This window comes from Telopea speciosissima, chromosome 8, assembly GCF_018873765.1.
Source record: "Telopea speciosissima isolate NSW1024214 ecotype Mountain lineage chromosome 8, Tspe_v1, whole genome shotgun sequence".
Classification (NCBI taxonomy): Eukaryota; Viridiplantae; Streptophyta; class Magnoliopsida; order Proteales; family Proteaceae; genus Telopea; species Telopea speciosissima.
Window position 1 is genome coordinate 2,036,657 of NC_057923.1, and position 19,466 is coordinate 2,056,122.

General features: G+C 41.8%; 1 protein-coding gene across 1 annotated transcript in view; it reads left to right on the top strand.

Annotated features, from left to right (window-relative positions):
- The window catches only part of LOC122638386 (histone-lysine N-methyltransferase, H3 lysine-9 specific SUVH4-like), a 108,866-nt gene that overhangs the window by 62,456 nt on the left and 26,944 nt on the right, over positions 1 to 19,466 (top strand). Inside the window, exons 9-12 of the mRNA XM_043831322.1 lie at positions 10,820 to 10,918; positions 11,176 to 11,225; positions 11,320 to 11,408; positions 18,528 to 18,687. Of these exons, the coding sequence (XP_043687257.1) occupies positions 10,820 to 10,918; positions 11,176 to 11,225; positions 11,320 to 11,408; positions 18,528 to 18,687 (398 nt within the window). The remainder of the gene's footprint in view (positions 1 to 10,819; positions 10,919 to 11,175; positions 11,226 to 11,319; positions 11,409 to 18,527; positions 18,688 to 19,466) is intronic.

The window sequence follows — 19,466 nt, forward strand, 5'->3', positions numbered from 1 at the left end:
TATATGCTGAAAGTTACAACTAAATCAGATGGTTAGATCTGGAGTTATGGAGGTTTCCTAGTAGAAGTAGGAGAGAGGGGTGAAAGTGTAATTTCAGACAATTGGGTGGGTGGATGGTACTGAAATTTGGATCAAGTCTCTCTTAGGGTTTGAGGAAGATTCGATCAAAATTTTAGCAAGTTCTAACGGTTAGAATTGGCTGGGCAGAATTCTCATGAAAATCACCTTGCATGTGACCTTCTATAAGGAAAGAAGAATAGTTGCAGGTTTTAGGGTTCTAATAGATCTATGGTATTAATGGTGGATGAGGAAGGTAGTAAGGATTGAGTATTAACAATGGGGATCGATGGGGGTGGGTTTAGAGGATTAGGAGAAGAAGGTTGATTGTAGAAATCTGTAAAATACTTGTTGAGCAGATCTTCAATGGCAGCAGCTTGAAGATGAAAAGACAGCCTCCCGATCTTAACAGATGCAATGAGTCGATTGGAGATCCACCAATCCCTCCACCTTGACCTCCCGATCTGAACAGATGCAAGGAGTCAACTGGAGATCCACCAGTTCCTTCATCTTGATATTACTCACAAGGCAACACTCAATAGAGCAAGGCAGCAGCAGCAATGGTAGCAAGCATAAAGCTCATTTTTATTAATCAACAAATTCGTGTTCAATGTTTGCCCCCCTTACAACCTTATATAAAAGACTCAAAATTAGACTCCTACACGAAAAGGGAAAGGCTTAACCCAATCCCTTACCTATTAGGTAACTTAAATTGACTAGGAAACTGAAATAAACTCAAAATAGAGTCCTAATCCAGCCCGACTAAACAACTAAAAGAAAAACTAATAAAATCATTTAAATTGAACCACTAGTTCAAACCAGCTTTAGATCGGTTCAATTTAAAACATTAAAAACATGGAAATAAACTAAGTATGGGGCTAATCTCGTATGCAACTCATGTTCCCCAACTTTAGGCCCATAAAAGTGGCCTATTACATAGAAAACCCATGGAGTCAAAGGCCCAACATGTATATAACCCAACCCTAGACTTATTCCTAATAAAAAAAGCCCATTTCGGTAATGATTCTGCATCACCAGGCCACAAAACCAGGATATGCCGAGATCTTGGCAAGATCATGAATTTTTTTCTCTCAACTCGATGGTTGGTTTTGGTGGCCATTTGGCCAAGATAGGGGCTGAAACTTGACATTCCCCCTGTTTTACGCCTTCTGAACACAGTGGAACCATTAGTTTTTACAAATTTAAACCCAAAATGGTACTTTGACTATGGACCCAAAGTTTGTAGTCTACGGCGTGCGTGAGGTCTACCCTAGGCTATTCCACACAATATTTAGAACTCATATAATTAAATAAATACAAGCTAGAGGTATAAACCAAGTCATCAGCGTACTGGAGGTACCCTAACCTAGGGTATATATCTCTGAAACATAAGGAACTCGATCGAGAGCCACTACTACTAGATGGTGTTCGTGGAACCAGAACCGGCACCGACATGTATGGCTGAGGGGCAGGGACCCCGAAGATGCTTTCCACAAAACCTAACTCAGTGTATGAGTGTGACTAACCCTCATACTCATAGGCAGAGGGTAGTGATGATGAAGAGCTGACTTGTCCAAAGCCCCCAAACTGACCATACCCAATATAGTGACTATACTCGGAACCGGTGCTCCCCGTGCCATATGTGGATGATGGTGTATGCCATTGCTCCCCATGATGAATACCACTATCCATACTCATGCCTCTAATACTGTTAGTCAAGCTCCTGATCGTGTCATCCATGCTATGTTGCTGCTCCTTAGGTGGTTGTGCTAACCAGTGGTGACGTGAGCCTCTCTTGTATGTAATTCCACTATGGTTCTCATCCTGTGTGGCATGAGTGAATTGAGTCTCTCCTGTGAAGCGAACTGGCTCAGGCTAACGCTCCAGCTCAGGCTCCTGGTAGTGATACCTCTCGCGTATACCCGCATCATCCCCATCACCTTCATTAGTATCATCACCATCACCATCACCATCACCATCACCATCACCATCACCATCACCATCATCACCATCATCACCACCATCATCATCAACCCCACCAGCCTGAGACTCGAAAGGTATGGGTTACAGTGAATGCACACGACTTTTGCGAGATGACGTGTACTCGTCCACGTCAGTACCCATCACGAGTAATCTTCGGGTTGGGCCTACCCCCAACCTGATCCATAATTGACTCTCGTCGATCCCTCACCCATTGGTATAGGGGATCCTCTTCAGCATCTGAGTCGATCTTTAAAACATTGGCAAGCTTGATTGGTACATTATCACCCTCCATGGCTTCACGTATGTGTTGCATCTTCAGTTTCATGTTGTAATGCACAAACATTAACTGCTCCAATTGTTTGTGACCCAGTTGGTTTTGCCTCTTGCAGTGGATGAGTGAGAATGTACTCCAGTTGCGCTCGCATCTGGAGGCAGAACAAGTTTGAGAACCATAAATTCTGCCCAGACCAAAGCATCCAAAATCCCTCCTTTTTTGGATCGAACTCTCCTCTCACCATAAGGAAAACTCTATCCAAGTTGCTCCCTCATCTGACCTTCATAAACCCTATATATCCATCTTTTCCTCTTTTCAAAAACCCGAAACCCTAACCTTGCTGCCCATTCAAGTTTACATACCTAACACCTTTAAAAGTTTAAAACATCTCAAGACTTTCACTGATAGACTGCCCTACACCAACTTGACATTACCCATACATCAAACCCTAACCCTAACCCTAATTTTACCAAAAACCCTCTTTTGACCTAGACAATTCACCTGTTCATAATATATTCTGGTTGATTTGCTCCTAGTTGATCCTCTACCAATCTAGGACTACATTAATGAGTGGGTGCCTCTATAGTTCAAAATCTCACCATAATTTTTGCCGAGAATTCGAAAATTTCGGATATTTTGGTGGGTCCGAGATAAGATGGTAGGTCAAAATGAAAAAAATGCAATATTTCACAAATTTCGTTGAAATTTTGGAAATTCCAGTCATCTTGTTTCAGACATTTCAGAAATTTCGGTCTGCAAAATGCACTGTTTTGTCAAAATTTTGGTTATTTGTTTCGGTGTTTCGCTCATTTCGGCATTTTGCACCTCAAATGCCAAGAAAAAATACAATGTCTTGGCGAAATTTCAGTATCTTGGAAAGTTCGGTTTGGCGAAATAGCCTGCTGAGACGAAATTTAGTACTATGGGTGCCTCCAAGATGCAGTACATGCTACTCTTTTTGACACTCATTGGCATAGTGTGCAAAGACCACTGCAAATCATTTGCCTTGCCGTTCGTATCCTAGAAATGACAGAAGATCCGGCCCTGGTTCAAGTGGAGCCTCTGCTTCTCATGCCCGAATCCATGGAGGTCAGTCCCAGCTGTTGGCGGAGGAGATGCATAGTCCGTCCATGGTGGGAGTTGCTGTTGTGAACACTCAATTCCCACAGGCCGAGGTGCCTGCCCTCCTTGCGACTGGTTCCTATCTTGAGTCTTCCCATTTCAGTGAAAACCCTCCTGCTACTGCTTCTGCGACCTGATCCCATCCCATTCTAGGCTTTCGCCCTCTCTACCAGCCTGTTCTGACCTGCTTGTCATTCACAAGCTAGCTTCAAATAGAAACCAATTTGAATTTCCAAGTTGCTGCTCTGAGTTGGACGTGGAGGGAGCCTCTAACAGTCATCTTAATTCACACTTGTTGGACCCCACTCCTTTAGGTGGGCCTGGGCTTGTGGGGGATCATCTTGTGCACGGAATTGAAGAGTTGGCTTTGGTTGATGACTTGAGGGTTGAGCCTCACTATGGAGACTGGGCCTTTGTTAGAAGAAGGTGAGATTCATGAAGATGCTGACCCCCCCCTCTTCAATATCAGGTCCTTGGTACGCCCATGTGCGGGACATATTCAAAGAATCAGATAGTGTGAAGGACTACCATGAACAGTCGGTCCATGCGCCCACAGTCCCTGATGCGATGATGCAGGCCCGTACCAAGACTACTTGGACCATTAAATAATTGTAAAAATATCGGCCTGAATTCATGCTCAAAAGCTCAAGTCCAGTCCAAGGCTTGGCCCATAATGCAAAGCAAGCCCATGAGTAACATTTCTTAGTCTTATTCACCCAAAAAAAAAAAAACATTTCTTAGTCTTACATATATTGGTAGATTGGTCTTCATCAAATCAGTTCTGGAATCGTCTTACATATATTGGTCAGGCATCTTCGGGCTTCCCCAATCAGTTATTAAATCTCTTGTCACACCCCGGCCCGGTTCATAAGGGCCAAGTGTGCCAGGATGTCCTTGACATCCAACCAAGATCACCATGCAGTTCTCTATTTACAGTTTCAGTCACAATATAATTAAATTAAGAGCAGCGGAAGCAATTTAATATGAAATAAGACAGTAATTAAAGGAAACTAGTGATAACAGTTGTATTTATATATATATGAACATGCTTTTACATCAGGGTTACACAGTTAGTTCACAGAAGGTGTAACACTAACTAAGCCAAAAAAGTTATATACATAAGTACTACAAAAAGTAATATAAACAAAAGGAAGGGAGGAGCCTGATCAGTCTGGGAGATCAGGAGAATGAGCAGTCGTCGCAGGAGCACGAAGCATCGTGGTCCACCAGAACATAAGGACCAACTCCGCGATCAACAGGAGAATCCTGAACAGTAGGAGTCCCCAAAGGAGCACAAACAGCAGCGATAGAAGTCACATCTGTAAAAAAAAAAGAGTGATCACGAGGGGTGAGCTCTCAACTGAGCCCAATAAGGGAATGCATGCAAACATATCGCAGCAATTATGATGAATGTCCTAAGTAGCATGTCCTAACATGGATACTAAGTCACATGTGGTATAAGTACTACTGTAGTAGATGCTAACCTCGAAGAGAACCTGCCAGGAAAGCATGACACAAGGCAGCTAACCCAACAGACCCCCAATGACCAACCGGAAAACATGACACCAGGCAGTTCCAGACATCGGTCACCCGAGCGAAACCATTCTACCACGGTGAGGACCCGCCAGAAAGCATATCACCAGGCGCTAACCCAGACCCTCAATGACCAACCCTACGTTTGTTCCCACAATGAGTACACACGCTAACATGGGACATGAATGGTACCCGGCATACCCTTCGGCTGTACCACGGGTTGTCCAACACCTTACCCCCTGTTGGTAAGGGGCATAGTACTGGATTATGATAAAACAGCCTAGCCCAGTGCAATCTATGCATGATAACACATGTATGTAGAGCCCAATAAGGGAATGCATGCAATCAAAATTAATAGAACAATACTTTTCCAATAATAGTCATCAGTAACAAGTAGATATCAATGCAAATGCAAGATGCCAATGCAACCTAAATCATATGCAGATTCTAATGCAATAAATAAAAGCTAATAAACTATATGAATAGGATAATTTTGATGATGTATGACATGGCAATCAGAACAAAACAGATTAAAATGATAAACACTCCAAAATTTAAGGTCAGAATTCCCTTACCTGTCTCTGTAGGTAAGGTCTCAATAATTACCCTCCAAAATAGCCCAGCAAAATAGACAAACCAGCAAGAATAGACTGGAAACAGTCCCTATCAGCAGAAAATCAGCAATGTTTGGAGGTTAGAGCATAGCCAAGAGATCAGTCAAAGGCATCAGGGGTATTTTGGTCACAAATGGCTGAACCGGCTGAACCGGCTGTCCGGTTCAAGGGGCAGAATTAGGGGTTTTACTTTAAATGGGCAGATCTTAACATGCACAGTCCCAATTTCTGGTTTCAGATAATAATTAAGGTGGGTCATTTCACTAATTTGTTGAATTTCAGATTTAATACTAAAATTAGGGATTTAGGTTAATCAATTCTCAAATTAATGATTTAGGGCTTATAAATTGGTTCATGGAACCTGAAATTAGATTCAGCAGAGAAACAGCCCTGAAATTTCTGGTATAACAGAACCTAATTTGTTCTAAATTAGGTTTATGTTGGTAGCATTCCTATTTTTAAAGCTTAGTTTACATATTTTAATGGCTGCCATGGGTTAGGACTGGGTTAAGGCTTAGGATTAGAGAAGAAAGAGAAGAGAACAGCAGAAATTTAAGGACCTACCTGAAATTGATGGTGATATCAGTGTGACAGCAGTCCTAGATTGTGTAGGAAGAACTCCAATTGCACTCTCAAGCTTCAACTCCAAGTGTAGAATCAAAGCCCCAACATATGATGTACTTCTCTCTCCTTCTTCTTCTTTCTCTAAGTTTCCCCAAGGCTCTCAAGGCTGGATTGATTCTTCTTATGTTTAGATAAGAGGAAGAAGGAAAATAGAAAGGGGGGTTTATATATATGGATAATACTTAAGCACTAAGGGGTAGGATGGCAATTTGAGTATTAATTATTTCTATAACTAATTTATTAACCTCTTAGATTGATGAATAGTGTAATTGGTTTATATTTATAGTGGTTGAGTTATCTAAGGCATGTTTGGCCTTTTAATGTAAAATCAGCTTTTAAAACTAATTTTTAAAATTGTTTTTAACCAGAATTTTGTACTTATTACCTTAATGTAATTATAGAATGATGTCACATGACATCATGGGTAAACTGGGTACGGGTAATTACTTGGAATTGGAATCTCCACTGGGGATGTGGGTCCCACAAGGATAAAATGACCAGAATACCCCTAAAAGTCTAATTGGTCATATAATCGGCATACGAATACACAAATAAGTTCATACTTACAATAAGTTAGTTAAGGGATAGGTTCTGCATCCCCTCCAGGGTAGCATATCCGACACGTAGCTCGGATGCGGGACCCCACCAGGGTTCTCTGACTCTAGAAGGGCAGGTTGAGAAGACTCCTCCTCGGAATCCTCCATAGGTGTGTCAGATGGTTGGTCTAGTACCTCGACCGATGCAGCCCATAACATTGAAGCAAGCATTGACACAGGACTGGAACCTGAAATCACACAAGTTCCAAAAATTCAAATTTATTGCTGATCTTACATCTTTGGAGTCTCTCTCTTGGCCTCTTTTCTTTGGAAGGGCAACGATTCTGCTAGATTCCTTCATCCTATCAGCTGGGCAGCGGTGCGCCTCCCAAAAAAAGTAGGGCTTGGTATCCGTAGAATAAAAGAAGTGAATTCTGCGGGTATCATCAAGCTCATTTGGAAGATAGCCTCAAAGAAGAAAAGTATATGGGTTGACTGGTTATATTCAGGTCTGCTTGGCCAAGACTCTATCTGGACTGCTTCAGCCTTATCCGATGCCTCTTGGGTCTGGCTCAAGATTCTTGCTAGTTGTCACCTGGTCCTTCAAGTCATTCGCTCCAGTATTGGTGATGGCTCTCCTCTTACTTGTGGTTGGACCACTGGCACCCCATGGGAATTCTAGCGCACTTGGTCATCCCAAGAACCATTTATGCTTCAGGTCTCAACAGGCTTTCCTTAGTGGCTGATATCATTGACCAAGCTGGCTGGGCCCCTCCTCCTTCTTCCATCTCCCTTGGTCCGATCTGGAATGAGCTCCATACCATTTGCAGAAGGCTTGCTCCTAGTGGTGACTGTGTTACTTGGAAAACCAGCAACTCTTGCTCTTTCTCTTCCAAGGCTGCCTGGAATCTCATTTGGCTGCACGGCCCGTTGGCCCCGTGGCGCAAGCTTCTTTGGTTCAAGCATCATATACCTCGGCACTGCTTCACTGCCTGGAGAATTTTTAACAAATGCTTACCAACTCAGTCTTTCCTTCGGTCCAGACAGATCACAGTCTCTCCTGCTTGCTGCCTCTGTTGGAACAACTTCGAAGACTTGGATCATCTCTTTTTTGATTGCCCTACTACCGCTGCCATCTGGAAAGGAATCCTGTCCAAGTGCTAGCCTGCCCGCAGAAGAATCCTCCCTTTTTCAAGGGAATGGATCTGGATTGACATGACTTTCGCCTGCAATTCTATTTGCGACTCAGCAGGCAAATTAGCTTTTTGTGCAACTCTCAACCACATTTGGATGGAGCGCAATATCAGGAAATGGACCTCCAACTCTCACTCTTATCAGAAGATTTGGGATTCCATTTCTTTCGAAATTAAAGCAAAGCTATCGCTTGCTCCTCCTTCTCGTTGTTCTGACACCCCAAGGAACAGGCTCATTGTTGATTCCTGGGGTCTCTCAAATGTTTGTTTTGTTGGTTCTGCCGACCCCTAGCTAAGCTAGGGCCTGGCTTTTTATTTTTCTTTCTTCCCCTCGAGGCCCTCTGTTTCCCTTTTCCCTTTTGGTAATGAAATTCTTTTCACCCAAAAAAAAAAAAAAACATTTCTTAGTCTTTCTTATGAAATGTAAGGGTTTAATCTTAACCATAGAAGCTCAATAGGAATCATCGGTTCAAATATCGTAGGAGCTTTTGGGGTTTGGCATGTGGAAAGCTTCTTAGTGGGTAATGATGTGGAGAGTCCCTATTGCATATCCTTTCAACTACCCTAGTGGAAAGATGATGTGGAAGCAAAGAATATGATGTGAACTCTTCGCATTCTTAGTGCTTGATGATGTGGCAATTACATCTCCCAAGAGTCTTCCTTGAAGACTACAAAGTTTTCATTGGTTCAAGCTCTTTCAACTACACTCTCTTGGTCAATTCAAGTCTTCTCCTTGGAACTAGTATCAATGCCTAGGAACAAGTATCCACACTTTGGGACAAGTTTCTATGTATTGGAATTATTAAGTTATTTCTATTTTTCCTTTTATGTTCTCTATATGCAATCTCAGCCCTAGGATTATAGAGGATGGTTGAGATCATTTTGATATTTTCAAGGATTGTAAGGCCTATGAATAGTGGCTAATTCTCATGTAATTGATAGGAAGTTGAATTTTGATGAATGGAAATCATTGTTGCTCTATTGAGTAGACACATTTGAACCATGATGAGTTCTATATGAAATTAAGATGAGTTTCACTTTAATCAAGCTGAATGAAGCTTTCTTTGCATCCTAGAAGAGTTGCAAGACCCTTCGAGCTGCAAACGCATCCTAGAAGAGTTGAGTTTCAGCCCATAACAATTCTATCTCTATCCTTATTTTTTTGTTTTAATTTTATTTTCCAGAATGCGTGTACTAATTTCATGAGCAATTTCAAATATCCTAGGGTGCTATTCTGAGCAAACATTCTTCATAAACATTGTAGACCTGTGAGTGCTTGATACGCAGGATTTGGAATCAGGTCAATACGACCTATATTGAGCAAGTTATGCTCATTTTAATAAGGTTGCGCAAAACGGAAAATTGCTGCACATCTTAGGTTTGTGTTTTAACTTGTGTAACTCACTCTCCCAATCCATTTGTTCAAGTAGCCTATCAAGAGGTTACATCATACGACTTCTCAGCCAATGATTCTCTGTCCTCTGATTGAAGTTGGGGTGATGGGCAAACCCTGCCGCAATAAGGGCAGGCAATCCATTGCTACAGAGAGCGCTGACAGCAGCTCGTCTAAACTCTCCAAAGATGAGTCTACTGGGAGAAGACTGTCTCATCAACCTAAGAACTGAGCTGCCTCAAGTGACATGATAGCTCCTTCAGGTCAATCGCTGCTGACTTCAAATAGCTTTGCTATTTTAAAGTCTTCTGAGGAGGTTAGATAGTTGGGACCTATTGAGACTCCTCGAGTGCGGCCCCTGACTCTTGTTCTGCCACACCATCAGGCATCCAACGCATTAAGTAGCGTGAGAGAGAATAATGAAAGGGATTGCTCCCTATATTTTGATGATCCCTCTGGGGAGAGAGGCGGTAATATTGAAATTGTCTCAGAAGTCGAATTGATGGATGTTGAGAGGGCCACTATGTTTGGAGGTCCTTTGCAAGCTTCGTTGACTCATTTGCAATCTCAGTCCAAGTTGGCGCTGGATGTACCAATTGATAATCCGAATGGGGACGTGGTGACCACTCCACCTAGTGTGGATAATAGTACTTTTGACGTCGATGGTAGAGGAGTATTTGGATCAAATAGTGCCTTTTTGGATCGGGAGTCTTTCCTTAGCTTCTAAGAATCAAAGTGGGAGCTGGGTAATTCTTCCCATTCCTCCCTATAATCCTAATGGGAAGAAGGTCAACTTTATATATAGGTGATTGGTTGTTTGGCTCTGATTATGTCCTTTGTTCCTCTTTGGGTGGTCTGCCTTCAGCTTGATTAGGCTGTAGGTTAGCCCGTTGCTTTGTTGTGGAACTTTCTCCTTATGTTTTTCCATGTTCTTTCCCCTTTTATTTATTTATTTATTTTTTTTTGGGGGGGGGGGGGAAAGATTCTCTGTGCTTCGTTAATATATTTTCATTGATAAAAAAATAAAATAAAATAATCCTGGTTATATGTGTGGTTCCAGTCTCTTTTTGCTCCAGTTGGAATGCCCAAAACTGGAATGAAACCAGTCAAAACCGGAATAATGGAAATTGATTCCCCTTTCCAATTTTTTAGATTATGCTCAGTGGACCTGTGACCCAGGTGGCTGTTGCACTTGGAAGCTATCATTTTGGCATTAACACTTTGTTGTTGTTCCTATGGAGCAAATATTCTGTTCTTATTTATTATCTCTTTGATCATGCCCCTCAGCCTTATCATCCATATAGGTTGGGTCGATTCAGGAATATGTCGACATGTTGCAGGGTTTGTTACTATTTGTGATATTTTGGTGAGCTAGGATCGAAAGAATTATGGTCAAATATTGAAGATAAGTGCTAGACAATTAATTTTTTTCTTTGATTGCATAGATTATCTTATTTTTGTTTCATTATATATGCATTATACATTTGCAGGTAGTTAACTATTGGGATGAGAAGGGTGTTTCTGGATTTACTGTTTTTAAATATCGCTTGAGGCGACTTGAAGGGCAGCCTATGCTGACAACAAACCAGGTCTTGTTTCACTATTACTGCTTAGGTTATATGTTCTCAACTGCTTTGCCTCCTATCCTGTTGTCACATGGCTCCAGAAACAACATTCAATGACAACTTTACTGATCGACATAAGAATCACATTTTGGGATCTCTCTGCCTTTCAACAATTTATTCTGTGAACCACCTCCTCAAACCTGGGCTTTTTTATATCATGCTTCCCTTGTTTTGTTTAATGGGTGTACCCTCATTTTCTTTTCCAAGTCTTCCTTACGCAGGTTTATTTCACACGGGCTCATGTACCTAAGTCTTTGTCAGAACAACATGGGTATGAAATCATGTGACATACACATCGATATCTTATTTCTAAATTATTTATCGTTCCACTCAATGGACTAATGTAATTTTTTTACTGGCCTAAGGTTGGTATCTTGTGACATAAGTGGAAAGCTGGAAGATATTCCTATCCCAGCTACCAATTTGGTTGATGATCCACCAGTTGCGCCAGAGGGCAAGTTCAACCTTTTTATTGATAGCAGTAGTTGTCTATTTATGTATTATTTACATCTCTATGAGTGAAGTTAATGTTAGTGTGTGTTGTCTTCCTGCTCTCCGTTCAGTCAACCAGTTTTTAGCTCATGTTTTTTGTCTCTGAGCATCATATAACCATCTTGGATTCTCCCTTACTATAGCTGACATATGTAGGCATTGGTATGGACACATTCATGATTTCAAAGGACTGGCCTATACAGTTTGGAGTGCCTGATCGAGATTTATATTGACTGGGACTGATCCCATGTGAATTGTCCGATCCACGTGTGGATCATCCAATCTCCAAGTGGGATTGGCTTGGAACGATCCAATCCCCAACCCCTGATCCTCATCCTTCGAACCATGCATGAATGCATACATGATGAAATTTATACCGTAGAGTTATGCATGTTCTTTACTTTTATTTGATTTTTACTTATCTTTAGTGTTTGGAAATAAAGAAACAGCACATAAATACAATAAGTGTAGCTGAGTTGAGGAGGTTGAGGTGTGGATGAGCGGCAAAACCAGAAGAGAGATAAAATACGAAACAAACACATTAGATGTGTTTTAGGATTGGTCTTGGTAGGTGACAAGTTGAAGGAGAGTCATTTGAGAAGGTTAGGACATGTATGACGGAACCAATTTCATTCACCAATTAGGAGTTCCAGTTTGCAGGCTAGAGGAGAAAAAAGAATCAGGGTAGGCAAAGATTAATTGGGATGAATTAGTAACAACAAATATGGCTTTAAAGAGTGTTCAATGGTGAAACAAGATTCATTTAGCCAAGCCCATTTGGTTGGGAAAAAATATAGTTCGGTTATTTTCACTTCTTTTGGTTTACTGTTGGAGATAAAAAAAATGAAACACGAGAAAACTAAATAATCATTGCTTTCACCAACTACTTGGTGGTTAGCTTTCTAATACTTTACACATTGAGTGTGTTCTCTCTTTCTTTTCGCTGTGAATCAGTACCAAACCTTGATGGGAAGAAGAAGAGAATGGTAAAAAAGCTGGACGATAGAGAGTGAGTTCTCGTATTATACCAGTCAGTGTTATTTATAATAAGTCTCCACAGATTACATGATAAGAATGAAACTCAGACTCTTAGCTAGCTATTCCTAAAGAGTAAAGACCAATCAAAATAGGAAACTAGAACCTAATTACTATAGGAAAACAATAAGAAGAAACTAACGAGAATTTAAAACACATAGACAATGAACATACTCCCACGATACAGAGGTCCATGGACTTCCAACCTAGACTCTAACACTCCCCTCGAGATGGAGTATACATATCTCCCATACCCAGCTTGGAACAGCCACCAAGAAACGCAGGTCGAAACAACATCTTTGTAAACATATCACTAAGTTGATTGGTGGGGCTGACGAATGGAGTTGAGACAAGCTTTTGCATAACTGTATTTCTCACAAAATGACAATTGATCTCAATATGCTTGGACAAATGTTGGATGCAAGCCTAGCTTTCTCCGGCAATGGAACCTCCACCTCCAATTGCAACTTGTGGATCTAAACTACATTCCCCTCTGGATTTCATTCCCTGGCTTTCCCCTCCATTTCTGGTGTTCCGATGGTCTCAGTATAGTTGGTTCTGTATTGGGGACCCACTATACTCTAATATTTTAACTATGAGAAAGGACCGCCTGGCTAATGCTCGCATTTGTATTGAGGTCTCTGCAGATGACCCCCTGCCTACATATATTACAATCAATGAAGATGATGGCCAGTCATTCCAGCAAAAGATCGCCTATGAATGGAGCCCCCCCTTACTGTTTGGTTTGCAAGTTATTTGGCCATAAATCCTCCCTTTGTTTTCCTCCGATGGATATAGAAGATGAAGTCGTGGATCACCTCCTCCCAAACCCTCTACCACAACCGTCACCACAAGGCATCATCCCTCTAGCAATCCTTCTCCCCCTTCTGGGCTCAATCACCCCCATTGGTTATCGCTCTGTTAGCCGAGGTCTACCAAGGGCTAGTCGTCGGACGCATTTTGGCTCCTCTTGATCCCTCAACCAGTTGCTCTCTATTGGAATCCTCTGCAGTCTCCTCGCAACTCAAATCCTCTGCCGCTTGATCCTCCTTTGTGCTTTCTCGACTCACCCAACAAGCTTTGCCTCCTGCTTCAATGGTAGTCTCCTTTGTCAACATCCCCTCCCCAAATCTCTTTTCCCCCCTTTTGCACACTCCAACTTCGTCCCCTGTTATGGGTCCCAGTTTTTCTTTGGTTTCCACTTCCAACATTGTGCTGCCTGAGGGCCCCACCTCTTTACAGGCTTCCACTCTTTCATATCCTATTTCCATTCGGGTGGTATCTCGGTCTGGGCTCAAATTAGGCCCTTCTCACCCTAACCACTCATCCTTCGGGCCCACCTGTCCCACTCTCCCCTCAGCCCATGCTCTTGGATTTAATGCTTCTTCTCTTGAGGTCCCAGGTCTGGTCCCTCAGCTGAGTCATGACCCTACTCAACACGGCCCTTTCAACCCCTGGTGACATTGCCCCCTACCCATGCTTATCTCCGGCGACATTGTAGTAGCTCTTTGTCTCCCGCTGGTCTCTCCAACCCTTCATTTGAGGGGTATGTGTTGCACCCTCCTCTTAATTCCCAATGAACCAAGGCGTTGTATAGAACTCCAGGGGCCTCAATTCCCCTTCCAAGCACGCTGAAGTTCGTTCTCGCATTAAGGCTCATCACTTTGTCTTTTGTTGTATCATTGAAATTAGAGTCAAAGAATCTAATGCCTCCCCATTGCTTCTTCCATTGCCCCTGGTTGGACCCCCATTTCTATCTACTCCCACCACCGGAATGGTTGTCTTTGGTTCCTTTGGGACCCCACAAAAATCCAATCTACCCTTCATTCCTCCTCCTCTCAATCCCTCCATCTCAAGATCTCAAATTTCTTTGGGAACTCCGGTTTCTACTTTACAACCATATATGCTCCTAATAGCCATTCAAAGAGACTACCCCTTTGGAATGATCTCCGCTATATTGCTCGCCAGATTGGATCTGTTCCTTGGGCTTGGGAGGAGATTTCAATGTTTTCCATTATGCCCATGAAAAGTGTCCATCTGGATTCGGCCTCTGATGTAGCATCTAATGATTGTATTGAGGATATTGGTGTGAATGATTTGAGGTGGTCAGGCCCCAAATATTCTTGGCACAACAGAAGAAGCTGAGATTCTCATTTTGCTTGTAAATTGGACAGGGTTTTGGTTAATGAAGCTTGGCTTTCCTCCTTCCCATCCTCCCACGCCACCTTTGACACCCCAAATATCTCTGACGACTGCTCTACCTCCCTGCTTGTCCCTCCTTACATTTCCTTTGATCCTAAACCATTCAAATATTTTGACATGTAGTCCTCTCACCCGGCCTTTCTCACCGTTGTTAAGGAAGCTTGGGATAAGCCTGTCCAAGCCTTTTATACTCCCCTCATTGCTTTTGCCAGTATACTTGGGAATGTTAAAAGGGCTCTTCAGATGTGGAACTCTACCTCATTTGGGAATATATCTTTGAGGGTTCTAGATTACAGAAATAAGTTATCAGCTATTCAAGTGAGACTCCAATCTGGCACCACATTGCCCTCCTGGAGGATGAAGAAAAAGTTGTCTCCCTTGAACAAAAAATCAATGATTAAATAGTTGGAGATTGGAGATTCTAACTCAGCTTACTTCCATAGATCAATGAAGTCTAGAACAAATTACAACTCTATAGTGTGAAGGATATTAAATCAAGAGGCTGTTTATTATTTTAAGACATTGTGCAGATCTTCCTAGGCTTCATCCCAGGTCATCTAAAGCTTCTTCTTCAACCCAAGCCGGATCTAGGGGATCAACCACACCTTCTATGCCTCATCCTCATGAAGGAAGGTGCTTCCACCATGTCTGAGTTCATGCCCATATCTATCTGCAACCTCATGTATAAGTTTGTTGCCAAAGTTATAGCCAACCAGCTCAAGTCAGTTGTGGATTTGATTGTCAGGGATAATCAGTTGGTTTTTATTGCTGGTAGGAGCATCTCAAACAACATTCTCCTTTGCAATGAGATTGTCAAAGATTTTGAGAGAAAATCTCATTTGCCTGCAGCCCTTATGAAGATAGATATCCACAAAGCTTTCAACTCCTTAAGATGGGATTTTATATCCAAGATTTTTCTCAAAATGGATTTCCCCTAGTTTCTGTTAATTGGATCTACCACAGCATCTTCTCCCCATGCTTCTCAGTGTTGGTAAATGGCAGTCCAACGGGTTACTTTGCATCTTCGGTTGGTAATGGGTAGGGTGTGCCCCCTCTCCCCCTTTTCACTCTTGCTCTAGAAGCCCTATTCAAAAGTTTGCACTCTTGCACTGACCTGTAGCTTAGATCTCTCCCATCCCCAAATGTGAGGCTCTCAAGGTATCTCACCTTACTTTTGCAGATGATCTCATGATCTTCTCCAAAGCTTCTATTTTCACCCTTGTGACCATTATATCTTGTCTCCAAGGATTTGTTAGGTCTTTGCATCAACCCTGAGAAATCTCTCCTGTTCTTGTCTGGAGTCTCTGATGTGGATAAAGCCAGTTTGACTTAGGTGACTGGTTTCACCATTGGCCAATTGCCGGTCAAGTACTTAGGTTTACCTTTGATATCTGCTAGATTGACCGCTCACCATTGCACTCCTATTTTAGACCTCAACAAAAAGAAGCTTCAGCTTTGGAAAGGCAAGCTTTTGTATTATGCGGGACACTTGGTTTTGATTCGAGCAGTCCTTCAGTCTTCCTACATTGTTTGGTTTGGTATCTTTAGTCTGCTGCACTCCATCAACTAAGAATTGGAGACTCTTATGGCTGCCCCCTTTCTTTGGAAAGGATCAGATGCCCCCTAGATTTCTCCACCCATCAGCTAGGCTGATGTTTGTCTCCCCAAGGAGGAGGGGGGTCTTGATCTTCGCAAAATTAAAAAAAAAGTCAATTCAGTTGGTATTATCAAGTTGATCTAGAAGTTTGCATCCAAGAAGAAAAGTATCTGGGTTGATTGGGTATATTCTGGCCTCCTCCATTTGGATTCTATTTGGACTATCCCTACCTCATCAGAATCATCTTGGGTTTGGAGGAAGATTTTGAAGCTTAAGCATTCTTTTATATGGGCCATCTCTTCCCAAATTGAGGATGATGCCACCACCTCTCTTTGGCTTGGCCATTGGCGCCCTATGGGCATTCTCCTTTACTCCATTAGTGCCAAAACCATCTATACTTTGGGTCTCTCTAAACAATATATGGTTTCAGATATTATTCCCTTGGTGATTGGGGCCCTCCGGCTATCTCCTCTCCCCAGCTTTCTGAAGTTTGGAATGCCTGAGATTCTACTCCATCCAAATATGGTTGATAGCGGCATTGAAAGCAGACTTGCCCACAATATCACAAATTGAAGAACCGGCAATTGACATGTCCACCCAAATCCACTCCCTTTGGAAAGGAAGGATCCTACGATTTCTTGACCAACGTTTGGTTAGCACCCCTTTCCAAATGGTAGCGGAAAAGGGCAAGCAAAGATGAGATGATCAATGTCTTCCACAGCATTCCAACAAAGACAGAAAGAGGAGGAGACATTGATGTGGCGGTGGATGAGGAAAGACTGTGTTGGGAAAGATTTAGATATGGCCTGCCAGACAGTGAAGCAGTGGCGGGGAATATGGTTTTTGAACCACGTGAGCTTACGCCAAGGAGTAAAGGAGCCACGAGGTTAGGTCCCAGGCCGTTTTGGAGCTGAAAAGACCCGAGGTAACAGGAGCCCAAATTACTTCTCCTTTGAAATTATAAGCAAGCTTTCTTCTGTCTCCTCTCGTTGTATTGATTCCCCAAGGAAAAAGCATATTATTGTCTCTTGGGGTCTCGCACTTTCTGTTTAGCAGGTCTCCTGTCCTGTTCCCTGAGGATTGTAGATCGGCCTAGGTTTTGTTGTATTTGTTTTTCTTTTCCCTCTATAGGGCCCCCCTGTATCTCCTTTCTCCTTGGTAATGAATTCTTTATTCACCCCCACCCCAAAAAAAAAGAGTACAGATTAAAATTAATTATAAAAACTAACATTCTGAAAGCCTACCCCAAAACAGGGTACCACATGGAGTGATAGAGAATACCAAATAAATAAGATCAGCAAGGCTGATCAGCTTCAGATGTAGGTGAGTGGTCTTCCAAAAGGGGTTAATGAACCCTGAAAAACTGAGGATGATCTGCTGGATAGTTATGCAGTAATTTAAGATCGTAAAAATTCTCCAAAAGAGAAAATTCTGGACTGCTGCAAGCTTGAATGGGCAATCAACTCTGGCCTATCGACTGATCAGTCCATGTTAATCTGTAAACAGATAAAAAAGACCCTAGTTTATCCTTATATCACCATCAACTAGGGCTTAAATAAATAATAGGCAGCATAGGTTGCTGCAACCTTCAAAAAAGGAACTTTCTCGACTTGCAAAACCAGATTCAAGGATTAATACTGATTATTAGATGTGCTTTGATACCATGAAACAATACCAACTCTTGATAACCAGAAGAAGAGAATGGAGAGAAAGCTGAATGATAGAGAGTGTGCTCTCCTATCGTACCAGTCAGTCTTATTTATAATAAGGCTCAATATATTACATAATAAGAATTAAAGTCATCCATACAATGTGCTAATTACTTGCAAGTTACACTTATCATTCATGATAGGCTTACCTTCTGTTCTTTTTGGTTCTTTGGTTTTTCTGTGCTTCTCAGATTTCTGCTCTTATTGCAAAGTTTATGGCATGCTCTTTTATTACTGTTTTTTTTTTGGACGGGTTATATGTTATAACTTCAAAAATATCTCTTTTTCTTTTGCTGTTACTGACAGGGAGCTTGGCAATATTTATTTAAAAAATATCTCTCTGTTTTTTACTGTTACTGAAGTGTGCTTTGCTATATTTTTTTTCTCGCCGTTGCTGCATGTGTTCCTTTGCTCTCCATTTACTGGCACTGGTGTGCTGTTCTATCTCACCTATTTTTTCTGTTACAATTTATGGTGGCCTTGTGTTCATGCTAGCAATGGCAATGCTTCTCTGAATTAATGGACTTCCAACATATAGGTTTTACATATACAAAGTCCATACAAATTGCGGATACTGTGAAGCTTCCCATAAGTGCCCCTGGTTGCAATTGCAAAGGTACCTGTATTGATTCAAAGGCTTGTGCATGTGCACAGCTTAATGGGTCCGATTTTCCTTATGTTCGTCGAGATGGTGGCAGGTGAGAGTTGAACATTGTGTTAATAATCTGAAACACATTGTTTAAAAACACCATATAGGTGAAATTAACAAGATAGGCATGTTTGGTGTCGCTTGATACATGAAACTTATTATTACCATTTTTTTAATTTTAATTTTATTCACTTTCTCGATGAGTCTTCCTTTTGCCACCTTCTGAATCAACCGATCAGATTTATGGCTTGTTGGTTGGATTTTCAAAAATTAACTTTGAGAAAGGATTCAAATTGACTTGAATCCTGATTCCATTTGCAGTTGGAATGGAATTTGATTTGGGTGATTTCAACCTATCCCTTTAAATTTTAATGGCTTAATTTGATTTTGAATTTTTGATTGAATAGCCTACACCATTTAGTTGGGAACTTGGGAGGAAATTCAGTTAAAATTTTTTTTTGGGTGACTAAAAAAATTCATTACCATAGGAAAGAAAAAGGGGGGGGGGGAGGAGGAAAGAACATACAATTAGAAACCGATTACAAGGCCCTGTCAATACAAAGGGGAAGGCAAGGGCCTACAAAAGAAAGGGGAAAAACCCCAACCAACCACAACACACTACCAAGGGAAAGCCAGACCACACAGAGACAATCAGGACCAACACAACAGAATCGCTCTACCTAGGAGCAAGGTATTAAAACTCGGAACTCGACCCCAACTCGAACCTGGGAAAAACCGAGATCTCGGTCGAGTTGGAGCATTTTTTTTTTCAACTCGAAACCTCAACTCGGTGGGTTTTAGACCTAGTTTGGGTCTGAAACTTGGTAA